Source organism: Gopherus evgoodei, chromosome 6 (assembly GCF_007399415.2).
Source record: "Gopherus evgoodei ecotype Sinaloan lineage chromosome 6, rGopEvg1_v1.p, whole genome shotgun sequence".
NCBI classification, from domain to species: domain Eukaryota; kingdom Metazoa; phylum Chordata; order Testudines; family Testudinidae; genus Gopherus; species Gopherus evgoodei.
In genome coordinates this window covers 85,874,655-85,891,202 of record NC_044327.1, presented here as the reverse complement: position 1 = coordinate 85,891,202, position 16,548 = coordinate 85,874,655, and the positions used below count along the sequence as shown (strand labels likewise).

Sequence of the window (16,548 nt, the reverse complement as noted above, 5' to 3'; positions counted from 1 at the left end):
CAGAAATGTCTTTTTAAGTATCCATTTTCCATGTCCATTTTCACATGCAGTCTATGCCATTTGTGTGCACAATCCTGGTAACTGAGCTGCATTTTTGCAGACGGGAGCTCTGACAATCTAGTCCAAAATGTATTAATAATGCAGATATTACCAAAAGAAAAGAAAGCTAAAATATTTTACAGTTTACAAAAGAAATTCCTTGCAGTGCTTGTTGACAAAATTAAATTTTTTTCCAAACATTGTCCTTGTCACCATGATTTTATTAACAGAGAGTAAATAAAGGTTGAAAACACATTATGACTTTTTTGAAACATATAGGACACCTATGAAACATATAATAGAAGCTTTACTTAAGTTTGTTACAGAAATATGTGACTAATTTGTCTTGTGTGCCTTTAAATAATTGAAACATTCTGCATCATTCGATAATGAATCTAGACAGTTTCTCTCTACAGTAGCCCTGGGAAAGCAACTGATCAATCAGACAGGAAGATGTTACTATACCAGTGAGTCCTATCAATTTCATGTAAGATTTCCTCAAGTGTTTGAATAATATTGTAAGATTATCATCCTTAGATCTACAGGGTGGGTTGAATTCTACCCTCAGAGGCATGAACACTCTCCCACTGGCCCTTAAGGAGTTGTATGTACCTAACTGAATGAAGATACTGGGCCAGAGTGTTTTTCACATAGAAAGTGCCTCTGCATCACTAACGACAACTGAAGGATCCCCAGATTTTCCAAGTTTTGCCTCTCTCATTCATATACACCTTTGTGTTCCAAGTCAAAAAGCAATCATCCTTCTGACCAAGGAGGACTGGAGAAACCTCTGAAATCCCCTGCTTATTTTTCCTGTAAAGTTGGCATTTCACAATGATGCACTTCCCACCTTCTAGAGAATGAGCATGCTGCATCCAAAGTACTTCCATTCTTTCAATTGAGACACCAAAGCTGGGCTTTGATGGCTCAATAATACCCACAGCAGCAGCTGCCAAATGGGCTGGTCAACAGAATGGTGTTTCAGTACTGTTCTGGTAAGCTATAGTGGTGATGTAGCCAACCATACAATTTCCAGAGCATGAAGCAGACTTATAGATTGTAATGCAAAAAGGCAATAAACTAAAAACATCATTATGAATAATTTGTACATGCTGTATTATTTTATCTTTGTTTCCCCCTCAGTTCATTTCTGGAAAAGCCTGTAATTTACAAGTGCTGTCTAGCTCTAATTTTCATTAGCACATTCCACATACAAAAATACAATTTCCAAATGTAAGAAACTCCTTTACACAGCGATACACACATTTTGACCGACAAAATTAAACAGAGAAAGAGAGTACAAATGCTGAACGTCAGACATGGCACTGTACTGGCACCTTTAGAATTTCTAACTGACTTTCTCTGAATAATAAACCACAAGACGTTTTCTCCACTGTCTTCAGGTGAGTACAGGCATTACTTTCAGGCAAGGTCACTGGGTCCTTTTGTTGTTCCGTGGGGAATTCTTTATAAGCATTTCAAAAGAAAAGAGTTACAAGAAGTTCCTCTTGGACAGTCGCACAGCTTCCCAATTCTAGCTCCTTTCCTCACTGCACACTGCTCGCCAGCATCACACTGTAAATAGCAACAAACTGTTAGGCACAGGACAGAGCAAAGCAACCGACATGGTCATGGTCTCAATTCCTGGTTATTTTTACAGCACCTGGAGACGCTACATAAATTATTTACTTTCAGCTACTAAAACATTTATCTTAAAGTTCCTCATTTTTCTTTAGAAATGCTTCAGTTTCCATTTCAGTTGTTTCGGGATAGGATGAGAAAAGTGACATTTACAGCAACAATGTTAAAGACTGAATTTGCCAGCAGTGGGAGCCAAACCAAGGCATTTTATGCTGCAGAAATTAAACAGAAGAGTTACGAAAAGCTTATCAGGTCAATGAACTACAAAGGTATTTTCCCAGGAGAGAAGCAGAGCACTCACAGCTTGAGAAGAAGGCATAGATCCTGATCTCAGTATACGGGTGTAAATCTGAAGTGTCTCTACGGAAGGCACTGGATTTACTCCAGATTTACACCCTTATGCCGGGGTATTTGAGATCCGTATCTCCCCCACTGTTATCTTTGAAGTATTTGTCTAATTCAGTTTCCTGGTCTAGCGCAACGCTAAGGTGCTCCTGAGTTTTCAGATAAATAGCCTGTTGAATTTATCTTGCTGTCCCAATCGCTGTAGCGGGGAGAGCCCATTTTTGGCCTTGGAAAAAACTTACAGAACCTGAGGCTTGGCTCGGATCTGAAATCACTCACCATGGGGACTTGGCCGAACTTCTTCTCGTAAACTGGGATCCTTTTACTTTTCAGCTTCTCCAGGACCTCCTGCAGCGCCTCGATCTGCAAACGCACAAACGTTCAGCCCACCGGGGCGCTGCCCTCCGCGGACACAGCGCCGGGAACCCCAGCGCCGAGCACCGAGCGCCTTAAGGCAGGGTCCCAGCTCCGTTTCCCGGCAAGGCTGTTGAGACACAGAGCTGGAGTGTCCGCCTCTCGGGCTACCTGGAGCCCAGATCCCGCGCTGCGGCTGAATGAAATACCCCGGGCTGCTCGGTACCTAGCGAGGGGGTTCGGGAAGGATCCTCCCCCAGCCCTGTCCTCCCCGGGAGCCGCGCACATGGCTCGGCTTAGCGCCCCTCTGGGCGGGCACCTACCAGCTCCTTCTCGTGGGACGTGTCCTCCATGGGCGGGTAAAGGTCCAGGGCGCGAGGCTGCAGCTGCGGCTCCTCCTGGCCGCGGGCCCCGAGAAGCAGCACTAAGGTGGCGCTCAGGAGCGCGAGAAGCCGGGCGCTCTCCATGGTGCTGACGCGTAGCGGAGCCGCCGGGACCTTCTTTATAGAGCGCCTGGGGGGGGGGGGGGCACCTGTTGACAGAGCCCTGGCACCGCGCTACGTCAATGGCCCCCGCCCCGGGCTCAGGCGCTGACAGCGGGATCCGCTGGAAGAGGCTTCTGGTTGCAGGCAGTGACCTCAGCCTCCTGCAGGGCACGGAAAGGAGAGGGGAGCTTCGGGGTAAGCGAATGAGCCGCTGCCTTAAACAGCAGCAAGCCGAATGTGCGCGCGCCAGGGCGCTGGTCCCCCCACCTCCTGACCCCTGGAGCCCCGGGGGGAAGCGGGTCGGGGTGGGGGAAGGGAACTGGAGGTTGGGGTTTTTCCTCTGAAGGCAAATTCAGATTGTTCAAAATATTTGTCAAAGCTCCTGCCCACTAGTAGCGCTACCCATGAAAGCTCTCATGTAACAGAAATACCTAAGTGCTGCGCAGAGCTTGTGTGCTGGTGCGGTTTTTATTCAAACACACTAGTCTTCACCTCATTCTTTGGTGAATCCCATCATTGTTCAGGGAATAGCTTATTCAACCAATGTTTCAAGTATCGACCTGCTTCAACAGTCAATGCAGTTGAAAGGATACATCAACATAAAGTTATGTTCCTTGCCCCTTACGCTAACTGCTCACCTCTAGTTTCAGTAATCTAATTTCTAAGATCACATTCAACATAACCATAGATGAAACATTGAATAGCTGAGCAGCAAGGATAGGGGGAAATGGCAACTGATCAGAGTGAAAAACTAATGCAGCTCTTGAAGAGCTCTGAGTAAGCTCCAACGCTGCTCTGTCTCACCAACCGAAGTTAGTGCAATCGAATAAATTACCTCACCCACCTTCTCTCTAATATCCTGAAAGGAAAGGGGCTACAATAACACTGAAGAACACAATCCCATTTTATAGACAGGGACAGAGGCACAATGACAATGTCACTAACTGTTGGTGCCAATTTGAGACACTTAGGACCTGATTTTTCAGAGTACTTAGCATTTTATAACACTTATGTTCAAAGTCAACCCAGCTATTGTCTTCAGTTGCAGCTGTGTGCGTGCTCAGCATTTGTGCAAATCAGATCCCAAGGTCTTGAGTTGAACAGCCATAAAATGAGGAACAAATAATCAGTGAAAAGTTTAGTTTAAGTGACTTGACTGTCCAGCATCACATAGCAACTCTGTGGCAGAGGCAGAGATAGAATCCAATTCTCCAGACCAGCATTCAACTGCCTTAGCCATAAAATCATCCTCTCTCTTCTTGCAGCCCCTGCATCATTCATCACATACCTTCTAACTTTTACAACAAAAGAGGCAGGGATCTTATAGCCAAATGCCTCCATCACTACTCAGCCCCGATTCATCTCCAGAGCACGATCTATTAGCACACTGAATGAGACAGGGATCCTGTGGAAAAAATAGTATGTAATCATATAAAGATTGTATCATAATGCATATATACAAAGGGGCCAAACTAAAGTTGCATGCGCAACCTTAATTCAAGCAATTCCTAACCTTTAATTGACTTTGCAACCTTTATCTTTTAGTGTAGTTTTGTGTGTGAGATACTATTAGTGGCCAGAGGCCCCAGTCAGTCTCAGGGCTCCATTTTTCTACAAGTCCCAAGATCACCTAGGCAGACATGTGTTGGGGCCTGGACTGGATGACCTAGCAAGGTCCCTTCCAGTCCTATGATTCTATGAGTCTATGTGCTCTGCCACAAGGAGCTCACATTAAGAAAAGAAGCAACATGGTACATGTGTGGTAGGGGAGAAGGCTACAATTTTAAAGGATATTTGCCTTTTTTTGTTTGTTTTTAATATATAAATAATTTCCTCTATCCCTGACTGCCTCTCAACACAGTCTTCATTAATTGGCTGACTTCTTGTGGGCTCCGCAGCAGACATGAGGATCGAGAATATGGCTAGCACCTTGCCTATATCACTTCTGGGAGGGCATTCCCTGCACTAGCACATCAGCAGTTATAGCTTCTAAGAGGGTTTTGTAGGGTTGGGACATTGATTGTTGGTTGGAATGGGAAAGCTAAGGCCTGGTCTACACTACATGGGTAAGTCCACACAAGGCAGCTTATGTCAACCTAACTGTGGATGTGTCTACATTTAAATTTCACTCTTGATGACATAAATGTCCTGCTACACCACCACCAAATCCCCCAATGGTGTAGAGTTAAGGTCCAAGTAGTTAGCTCAATGCAGTGTCAGTGTAGATACAGAGTTACTTAAATGGACTGCTACTGGCATGCAGGAGGTGTCCCACAATGCCCCCACCCTGGCCTCTCTGGTCACTGTTGGGAACTCTATTGCCCAGTGACCAGGGAACCACTCCTCCCCTTGGGTGCCTCGCAAATTTTTGAAGTTTCTTTTCCTGATTTCCCAGCTTGTGGAGCACACCTAGCAACTGCCCAGATGACCATGCCAACTCCACATTGAAGAAGCACTGTTACCTGTAGTACACAAGGGGTGTTGGTTCTCCTCAGTCTGCAGGGAGAAGAGGCTGTGCAGGCACAGCTCCAATCCAGCCATAGAAATGTCAACATCTACGAGCAGATTGCTCAGAGCATGGAGGAGAAAGGTTACAAGAGGCACCAGCAGCAGTGCTGCTTAAAAGTCAAGGAGCTGCAGCAGGTGTACCAGAAGGAAAAGGAGACCAGCAATCAATCTGATGCACAGCTGCAGACCTGCTGCGGAGACCTCACCACACTCCTAACAATCCCGTGGTACTTTGGAGGAGCTTGAGTCACAGGCCCTGCACCATGAACAGGAAGGAGGAGGAGTATTGGGACAGGTGGCCTACAGCATCCAGATGTGCAGTGAGCCAGGGCCTGTTTTTGACCCCACTGCAGTGTGGTCAGTCCCAACAGTTGAGCATGGGCGAGCCTGATGCTGGAGAAGGATGCAGCTTGCTTTTAAATTACAAGGATAGAAACCTCAAAGTAGCAGGTCACATCTGTTGATTACTGTTTTTACTTGTGCCAGAAGAAGTAGTGAAGCAACCAAAAGGTACAGTTCCTATCTGCTTTTCAGCAGTTTATGTGCACCAGGATGTCCATGAATCCTCCATAGAGATCTCAATGAAACTTTCATGAAGGTAGTCTGCAATCTTCTGCCAAAGGTTTCTAGGCAGGGCTGCCTTATTTCTTCTGCCATGGTACGACACTTTCCCATGCCACTAAGCAATTACTTCAGCCGGCACCATTGGAGTATACCTGCTAGCAGTATATGGTCCCAGGAGGCACTGTGACAACAGCAGCAGCTCTGTCTCTGTCACCCTCAGGCATGAGATATCAGCTGAAATCACCACTGCCCATAGAAAACTGTCTTTATTCAGTTCCTTTGACCTATACACATACACTCATGCCTGTGAGCTATTCCCGCCTCAGTTTCCCAACACCACCCAAGCTTACAACTGGTGTGGATGAAGGGGAGTGAGTTCAGTATCCTAAGTTTCAATTTCTGTCATGAATACACTGACCTCTGTTCGATGAATCATTAGCTGCTGGCATTGTTGCTTTGAAGGTCTCCCTCTCCACACCAGTGGAATGCCTGAAACAAATAAGGAGGAGAAAGATGAGGACTCAGGATGATGTGTTCCAGGAGATCCTGCAAGCCAGTGCTGCATCAGAGAACTAGCACAGGGTTTGGAGGTTCACCCTTGCAGACAGCATGGACAAGGATAGAGTGAAGAGGAGAAAGGCACAAGCAAAGGAGAGGGATGTGCAGCAGGAGATGCTTGCCCTTCTCGGACAGCAAACAGAGATGCTGCAGACTCTGGTGGACCTGTATGTTCAACAGTCTTAGACTCACCTCCCTCTGCAGCCCATAGAGAACTCCATATCAGAACCTCCTTGCACCCCACCCCACTCAACCTTCCAAATGGCATCAGAGGCTGTTGCATTACCCCCAACCACTCTACCCCAGGGGACATTGAGTGCCCATACACTTACCTGTGAAAGACATGGTTGGTGTATGTGCATCTGAAATGGAAATAACTGTTCTTTCCACTTCATATGTTCTCTCTTAATTCATCAAATTATATTGTTATAATTTTTTTTATTTCCACAGTTAGAGAATAAAATTTTATATTTTGAAACATAATTCATCTTTATTAGTTTACAACATATGCTGGCTGGTGCTAAGTAAGTCTAACACCCACCAGTTTCCTATAACTTCATTTTATAAGTTCTATGACAACAGCATACACAGACAATATTAATTGGTGCATAGGCAATGTTACATTCTCTCTCTCTCTCTCTCCCCCTCACACATGCACACATCCCTCTGTCACTGCAAGGTTCGTACTGGTCTGAAAAAGAGCAAGGCCAGGTAGAGCACTCTACAGCAACACACACTACTCTGGCTCACTATTAAAATGGTCTTTCAAAGCCTTCCTGAGCCGTTAAGCTCTTCTTATAGTCCTGGAATCTGGCTATTCACAATCAGCAGACAGCCAGTGAAATAAAATCCCTGCGTGCAGCTTTCTGAACATCTTGTGTTCTTAAAGAAGTGCACATTCTATACCTACCCTGATCAGCCCACATTGATGTTGGTAAAGCATCTCCGGTGATCCACCAGCACTTGTATTACATAGAAAAGTAGCAGTTTCTGTTAATTTACTCCGCAGTGAGCAGGTCTGGTGCTAAAATAGGGATACACGTGCCATCTATCATCCCGCCACAATTCAAGAAGCCCATTGCTGCAAAACCATCCACTATGTCCTGCACACTGCCCAGAGCCACAGTCCTGTATAGCAGGAGGTGATTAATGGCCCTATATACTTGCATCACACCAACCCCAGCAGTCGATTTCCCAACTCCAAATTGATTCCTGGCTGATCAGTAGCAATCTGACATTGCAAGTTTCCACAGTGCAATCACTTCTCCCTTCTCAACTGTCCCTGCGCTGGAGCGAGTTCAGCATACAGATCCAGGAATATGGTCTTGCACATCCGAAAGTTCTGCAGCCACTGCTCATCATCCCAAGCCTGCATGACAATGAGATCCCACCAGTCAGTGCTTGTGTCTCAGGCTGAGAACCGGGCTCCACTATCTGCAGCTGCTCCAGAAATGCCACCAACAGCCTTGAATTGTTTCTCTTTATATAGCACAGGCATCTGGCCTCCAAGGAATTGTCATGTTCCCCATGGCTTCTCTTGCAACTCTGTAAATACTGCAGGATCAGGTGCCATGTTCTCACAATGCTCATCACTATAGTGAAGAGCTATGCAGAATCCATGCTTCTGTCAGAGATGGCTGGAAGGACACATGGGTTGGCAGGGATTTTGAAAGGCACAAAATATTGTGGGATGGAGAACCCTTCATTATGGGTAATTGAACCCATGGAACCAGTCACCCCTGCGTGGCTGGTTTCAGCCCCATGAGGGATTACTAAAACTTCCTTAAACACCATACACTAAATGGTGGTAAGTTGCACAGTGGACTAGCTGCCCACAGTGCACTGCTGTCTGCATCGATACAAGCACTCCTGGTGAGGATGCACATCACCTACACAAGGAGCATGGTGTGGACAAGGGATGTAATAACTGCAAGGGATGTAATAACTGCAGTGGCTGTATGCCGACTTAACTAAGGTCAACATAATTTTGTAGTGTAGACATGGCCTAAGTCAATGAGTTGGGTAAGGGGCAACCTCAGCAGCATCTCCATAGCCTGAGACTACAGTGCCATCAGTGTATACTCTGTTATTAATAGACTTTCTGCCACAGTTAAAGACTTACCACCTCTGCTCACTGGCCCCTGTGAGGTAGCTACCCCAGGAGTGGAGGGCTAGTGTAGACAGGAGAAAGATTTTAAAATGGAACTAATGGTGACTAGGGCATCAGTTAGGAACAGCCTACAAAAAGAGAGAAAGCAAATGCAATAGAAAAATAAGAGGCACAAAGCCTAGGGTTGTATTTTCCAAATGGGGAGACAAATATTAAAGGAAGCACAGAGAGTTATGGTTTGACTGGAAATTTATAATATATTTTAAGTCAGTTAAATGATTCAGAACCATTAGTCATACACATTGCTTGCTGATGTAACTGCATGATCTCGTTACTGTTACCTTCTTGTCTCCCATGCTCTTGTTTGCTTGCCACATTAATTTGAGTCTGGTTTTCCCCTGCTCTTTGAAGCAGGGACTATGTCTACATGTGTGTTTATACAGCACCTATTCGCATTCCCAAGAGAAATCTGCAATACAGTTGAAATTCGCAATGTTGTTGTAGTTGATTTGATCCCAGGATATTAGAGAGACAAGGGCAATGAGGTAATGTCTTTTATTGGGCCAACTTCTGTCAGTGAGAGAGAGGTTTGCAGCCAGAGCTCTTCTTCAGGACTGGAAAAGGTACTCAATGTGTTGCACCTATTAAATACAAGGTGAAACAGATTGCTTAGCATAAGTAATTAACGCATATTTCAAGGGATCGTTCAAGGTGAAGCGGCCCATAAACGCCTCTCCAGTCATTGGGCGAGGAGGAGGAAGTAGGGGACGGTTAGTGGGTTATACATCATCTTCACCATTGGAATCCCACAGACAACTATGTACAAGAAAGTCACAGATCACCCACTTACCTTCAAAGATCCAGTAATCAATTTAAGTAATTTGATATCTCTCCCAGGCCCTTGGATACCACAAAACATGCTCAGAGAAGAAAGTCTGGGATATACACTTTAACACGCTTAAAACCACCTTCATCAAACAAGGACACTCCACCAGAGAAGTAAATCACATCAAGGAACAGGTCACCCAAATACCATGAGAGAACCTACTTCAATACAGAAAACCCCCCTCTGACCACACACCCATAGTTGTCACCTACCACCCCACACTGGAACCTACATGGGGTATCATCAAACATCTACAACCCATACTCGATGGGAACCCCATCCCGAAAGAACTCTTTCCTGAACCCCCACTTCAGGCCTTCAAACAACTCCCAACCTCTCCAAGCTCATCATCAGATGCAAGCTTCCCTCAGACCAGGACACACCAACTCAAAGCAGCACCATATCCAGCTAGAACAATAGATGCAAAACCTGAAGACATAGCTTCACTGCTACAATAATCAACACCCCCCATAACACACCTTTCAAAATCTCTGGGTTCTACACATGCCTATCACAACATGAGCCTATCATCCAGTGCACTAAATGCCCCAACAACAACTATGTGGGCAAACAAGACAATCACTGTGCGTTAGAATGAACCCATACAGAAAAATGATAAAAGACAAAAACACCCTGTGGGTGAATATCTTCCACTGAACGATCGCTCTATATCTGACCTATCAGTCCTCATCCTCAAAGGAAACCTGCACAACACTTTCAAAGACAAGCCTGGAAGTTTAAATTCATAACTTTTCTGGACACTGAAAATCATGGACTGAATAGAGTCACTGGGTTTATGGCTTCTGACAACAATCTATAACACACTAACAACCCTCCCAACATCTCCCCCCATGACTTGTCTACATTTACAATGCTGCACCTGGACCACTGTAGTACTTCAGTGAAGACACTACTCTATACTGATGGGAGGGGTTCTCCCTTCAGTGTATGTACTCCTCCTATCCAAGAGTCAGTAGCTAGGTTGAGGGAGAATTCCCCCGTCAACCTAGCACTGTCTACTCCAGGGATTAAGTTGGTTTAACTGTGTTGCTCAACTTGTCTTTCTCTCACCAACCGAAGTTGGTTCAGTAAAAGATATAACCTCACCCACCTTGTCTCTTTAATACAATTGATTTCAGCTTCTAGGATGGGTAAGCCACTCATAGCAAATTCAGGATCATACATGTGAGCATACAGGAGGGAGGCTGAAGGGAACATGTCTCTTCTCACCCCACTCCAATTTTTGCTATCCTAATTGTCCCCCTGATGCACTAATGCATTCTCACTCCTGGTTCTCTGCTCCCCCAACTTTAGTATATAATTATGCCACTGCTTTCATTCATGTATTTGCTTTTGTGAGGAGTATTTTAGGGGAAACAATGATCCAGATAAACTTTAGAGGACCTCTTAATAAAGTAAAACGAAAGATGAGAGGCAAACTAGCCATAATACAGAAGAACAGAAAATCAGTTTACTTAGATGCAAAAGGGGATCAGTGGAACTTGACCTGTCCTTTAGTTACCAATCTAAGAGTAAAGCTTGACCTGTATTTTGAAATAAGAACGTATATTTGGTGCGATTTATACAAAAGAGAGAGGTGGCCAAAACCCCAAAACCTCAGCTGTTTTTTTTTCCTTAAAAAAAAGCCCTGCATTATTTTCAGGTTAGGGATTTGCACTTTAATTTAAACATTGAAATTGTAATTCTTATTTCTCCACATTCAGGATTATGATTTGCCCTAAATCTATAATTAAAGTGTTACCTATTGCTGTGTTTAGATTTATACTCAGCTATTTTTGTGCATTGTGCACATCTACTGCAATAATAATTGAAGAGTGGTATGCACAGTTCAAGGGGATGTATATAGGGAAAATACCAAATAAAATAATCAACTAGCATAAAAAATGCATGAGCAACAGAAGTCCCATGGCAAAAATAACATAAATGTAATTCTTCATAATCCATAAATATGGTAAGCAGTTTCTGGCACTGTATCAAGACTTAATGAGTCCTATCACTAAAAATGCAGTTGACTGCTGTAGCATCACAAACCTCCTTATCTCCATGTACTTTACATTCAATCAATAAGGAAGGCATGGACTATAAACAAGCCTTTTGTTACCAATTACTAATCTCCAGAAACATCAAAGTCACGCAAACATCCTCACGTTTATGCTACACTCATTGCAGATTAAATTTGAATAGGAAATACATTTAATGACTATCAGCATTTAGATACAAAGTCCATTTCCTAGTTACCCATTGTGTGAGCTTTTCATAAACCTCTACTGTTAGAAAATAATGCAAATTTCTGCTCTGCAATCCGAATCTCCTAAAGCAGAACTCAAAGTAACACAGCATTTATTCAGCAGTGTGGTTTAAGCATTCATGGATTATTCTGCTCTTTTGCTTGAAGTATGTACACAGCTGGACTTGTTTTTGAGATTATTAGGTTTTAAAGATTCAAGTTAAGCATCTGCTCAAGTGATTTGCTGAATCAGAGCCCTGAAAGCAGACACTTAGCTTTAAGCACATGCTTCAATGTTTTGCTGAACAGGAATGGACTTGCTTAAATGCTTTGCAAATTAATCTAGAAACTTCAATTTAAACAAATCTTTTAAAATAAAATGCTCTGCTATTGGCTTTCTGAACCAGCACAGTAAAATGGATGGTCTTTCACTGAAATCCACAAAACCAAAAGAAATTTAATTTAAATTGAGGGTTCTTCTGTTCGAAGTAGTAATTAATTGAAACCAGAGGAGAAAGATAACATCTTCTTTAATAAGAGATACCAATTCAACTGCATGAGCAACAGATCTGAAATATTCTTAGCAGAAGAGACAAGTTACAAGCTTCATATCAGAAAAATTCTGAGGGGAAAACCACAAAACCAGTGACTTCTTAGAGCTGACTCGTACAAATTTGCTATTCACTCCTGTGCACAAAGCCACCATGGAGTCTATGCACTGATTAAGTCTTGCTTAAAACTTCCAAACAGCCACTTAGGCTCTTTGGGCAGGACTAAATGTCCTCCCTTGTGACATTTTCAACATAGACTAAGTAGTTTGGGTAAGTGACCACTTCTCAGTTTCCTTAAGGAAGCTGGTACTGGAGATGGGGCAGGACGTGGATTTTCAATTTCATGGGAAATTCCATATTTTTTTGTGGGGGGAGGAGACAGAATCCAAAATGGAACAAACCCCCCAAAATTCAAAATTTCTCATGAAATCACATCCCGAGGGTTTTTTTTGGGGGGTCAGTCAAAACATTGTTTTGATAAAATTGAAACAGCACATTCCAGCTGTGACTTTCTTCAAAACCTTGTCTTGATTTTATATTTTAAAAAGCATTTCATTTTGAAAAGCCATTTCGAAACAAAAAAATTAAATATTTTTCCCCCAACTGAAATTTCATCAAAATCAACACAATTTTCGAAGTTTTGATTTTGACACTAGCATTTGTGAGTCAAAAGATGTTTGGCTGAAAAGTTTACAACCAGCTCTACTTAGTACACTTTTGGATGCCATAAAGTATTACCAAAAGTGGGTGTCAAATACACTACATGGCTGATCTATCAATTCATTGTCTTGTGTCAAGGAACCTAAGAATTAAAGTTATATATATGGAGTGCCAAGGGACAGGATGACAAGTACAGTGTCTCAGCCATAATTAAGGTTTTAAAGACTTAGAAATAGATTTAGCCAGAGGTTATAGAAGTGAAAAGGGAAACTCTGGGGGCAATGGTGGCACAAGGTGTGTACCGCTCCCACAGCATGAGCACACAGCTCCCAAAAGTTGGCAGCACTGACAGGAAGGAAAGGATCAGGCTAGAGCAGCCAGGAGATATCATATTTCAGTGCGCCCATTAAGTTTCCTCTACTGGTTGGACTCCTGTGTCTTTACACTTGCATTTTAAAGCTGCCATCAGCTAAAAATCCTCCCAAGACATGGCTGTCGGGTAAACAATGCCTGTCATCTTTGTCAGTCACCTCTCCTACAAAACTACTTATTTCTTTACCATTTAATTTCATGATCTCATGTTCTTTTCATACCCAAACAGCTACATTGATTTCAATGCAAATTATGACCATACAAATAAAATGGGTCAGCCCCCCAGTGTAAACATGCTCCACATCATCAGCAGATGTTATAGTGTGAAAGATGCATCCCAAGCTTCACAGCCAGTGGGTCCAAGTAGAATAAGCTGTTACTTCAGCAGCTCTCTGCTTGGCTGCACTCTGCGGTGGCTCTTCTATCATTTTTTTCACGTTCTATCCAGTGTGTAGGAAATGTCCATGTACAAACTACATGATGCTAATATGAAAAGATTATCTAAGAAGCAGTTTCACACATAGTGGGGAAATGATAATTATTTAATTAGTGTTTAATTAAATTATTTAATGTAATTATTTAATTAGGTTCTGCTTCGTATCTTCCTCTCGACAGACCTACGTTGGTGAGGCTTGCCAAAGCTTGTGTTAATTCTATAGTGAGCTTGTTTCACGAGATACGGTTTGTTAGAACGGAACAGTCCCATTTATCCAGACATGTTTTGACTTGCGGCTACACATATATTAGACTGAAGATACTGCAGCGAAAGTAAATAACTATTCCTTCACATTATAACAAGCTAGAGGAAGGGAACATTCTCTGAGGAATGAATCCATATAAATGTATCCACTTTCATTAGCTACCTCTCAGCACTATTGATTACTATTCCTTGCTCAGAATTATTTCACTACTATTTTCTCTGTGTGTATACTTCCATGCATAGTATATTATGCCAAAGTGATCTCCTGCTGTTCAAATAACTGGTCTACCAGATCAGGTGGCTGAAAGACAGAGCATCTGATAGAAATAGTAAAAAAGCAGGTAAGAGCCTGAAAGCCTGAAATAATGTAGCTATTTGAGCAGTTATTGGTGATATATATTCACCTTCACTTTTGTTTTCAAGCATGCTTGCTAGGCTTTATTTTATACACAGCCTTGCTATTTTCATAGGGGTATAAGGATACCCTCTCCATATTTTCAGAAGCAAGCCGCCTGGGGCAAAGACCAGGTCCAGCCTAGTTATAAAACTTTATTATGCAATAACAAGTACAAGAATAAATAACAAAATACGGCTCTTTTCCCTATTGCAGTTTTAACTACAAAAATTTAAAATATTCCTCATAACTATACATGTAACGGGCAAAATACAATATTAAGAATGTCCACATTAGTATGGCATTGAGGGGAATATATCCATAGCTATGGAAATAACCTTTTAATGACACAGAGTGAACAACTTCTTATGGACTGGAAGGAACTGATATCTGATCACTTACAGACACAGGTAAAATCTTAGACTTTTGTGCAAAGCAGGGATATGCATGGGACCTAATATTTGGTCCAGTGTTGGGCTATGTGTATTCAATATTCAGGTCCCACTCAATAACCACCACTTCTCCAACCTGCCTGTTTCAGTTTGCTCTCTCATTCCCCAAGAAGTCTAGATGAGAGGTAGCTGGATCAATTTCTTTCCTTCACTCTTCTGGGACCAGGAGAACTTCTCCCTTCTACTCTACAAGCCAGGGAAAGCCAGCACTGGCATGCTCTCCTGGTTGTTTCTTCTCCCCACAGGCCAGGGTAGGGACTAAATAGGATCAGCATTTGAGTAGCTGAATTATGCAGGTATTTGGTCCCCAGTCATGAGTAGCAGTACTAGCCATCCAATTTGGCATTCATCTACCTGAAGTTTGGGCATTCAGAATACCAAGCTAAGGAAAAATTACCTTTCTTCAGTGACACATGGCACAATCTTCAACCCCTAACTCTGGAAAGAGTAATTTCCATGCTTGACATTCAGACTCTGCAAGCTACATTATATTAAAGATACACAAAAATGTCACCCCTAGAACTCTAACAAAGCATTACATTACACTGAAATGTTAAGCCCTGATTCAACAAAGCACTTACTCATGTGCTTAAACCAATTAAAGTCAATGAGATTTAAGCATGTGCTTAAAATTTGGCATTGTGAGCCATGTGGGCAGACTGCTGAGCCCATGTGGAGCCACGACCCAGGAGGATCACACTGCCAGGGAGGGTGTGACACTGCATTCCATATTCTTCATGGAGATATTAAATGAATATAACAATAATAATGTATTTTATGCAGGTCATGTGAGATATCATTGGAATCACTGAATATGATTATCCTATTTGTATGCATGTATCATTTTTGTATCTGAAGTCAGGAATATCGACTATGTAACTGCATTACAAACGTGTTTACACATAAGGAACACCCACTAGACAAAATGCTCTCAGTCTAGATGGTTGGCTGGCTGGGAAGGGCCCATTAAAGTTAATGAACGATTAGGGAGAATGATAGGCCTTAGAAAAAGCTTATTGCCCACCGTGTGTATGTAGGGGGGTGGGCTTCCTGAGGATGCTACAAATAGCCTCCGACTCATGGCCACTGTGAGACTACAAGGAACTGGTGCTGGACTCCATCTTGGGATACCAGTGCTTTTCCACTGACTGACATGGGACTCAAGCTTTGAAACAAAGGGTTCCTGCCATATGCAAAAGCTATATAAGGCAGGGGAGTGACATCATTGTGGCTCTTCACTGACTCCCCACCCAAAAAGACTCCTGGAAACACCTGAGGAACAAAGAGGGAACTGCGAGAAGTGCTGGACTCAAGTTTAAGGGATTTTTAGCCTGTGAATGGAACACTGGGGGATTCTAAGCTGTAAGCCAGTACAGCTTGCCGCTTAAGAATCTGCAGCCTGCTTGTATCATCTCAGAGTGAGGATCTGCTATTCATAGCCAATCTCTTTAGTATGTTAAAAGCTTAGATTGTGGTTTTGTTTATTTGCTGGGTAATCTGCTTTGATCTGTTTGCGATCCCTTATAATCACTTAAAATCTATCTTTTGTAGCTAATAAACTTATTTTTCCTTTCTCTAAAACCAGTGTGTGTGGAAATCATAACTTGGGGCAGAAAGCCGTGTATATGCCTCTCCACACTGAGAGTGGGGATGAATTTCATGAGCTTACACTCTACAGTTC

The 16,548-nt window shown here is 42.9% G+C and overlaps 1 protein-coding gene across 1 annotated transcript; it reads right to left on the bottom strand.

Moving 5' to 3' along the window:
- Nucleotides 1-250: 250 nt before the first annotated feature.
- Nucleotides 251-2,846, bottom strand: CARTPT (CART prepropeptide). Its single transcript, XM_030567103.1, has 3 exons — nucleotides 2,703-2,846; nucleotides 2,305-2,388; nucleotides 251-1,614 (listed from the first exon to the last, which is right to left on the bottom strand). Exons 1-3 carry the CDS (start codon nucleotides 2,844-2,846, stop codon nucleotides 1,507-1,509), a joined length of 336 nt encoding a protein of 111 aa, XP_030422963.1. The 3' UTR covers nucleotides 251-1,506.
- Between the last annotated feature and the right edge of the window lie 13,702 nt (nucleotides 2,847-16,548).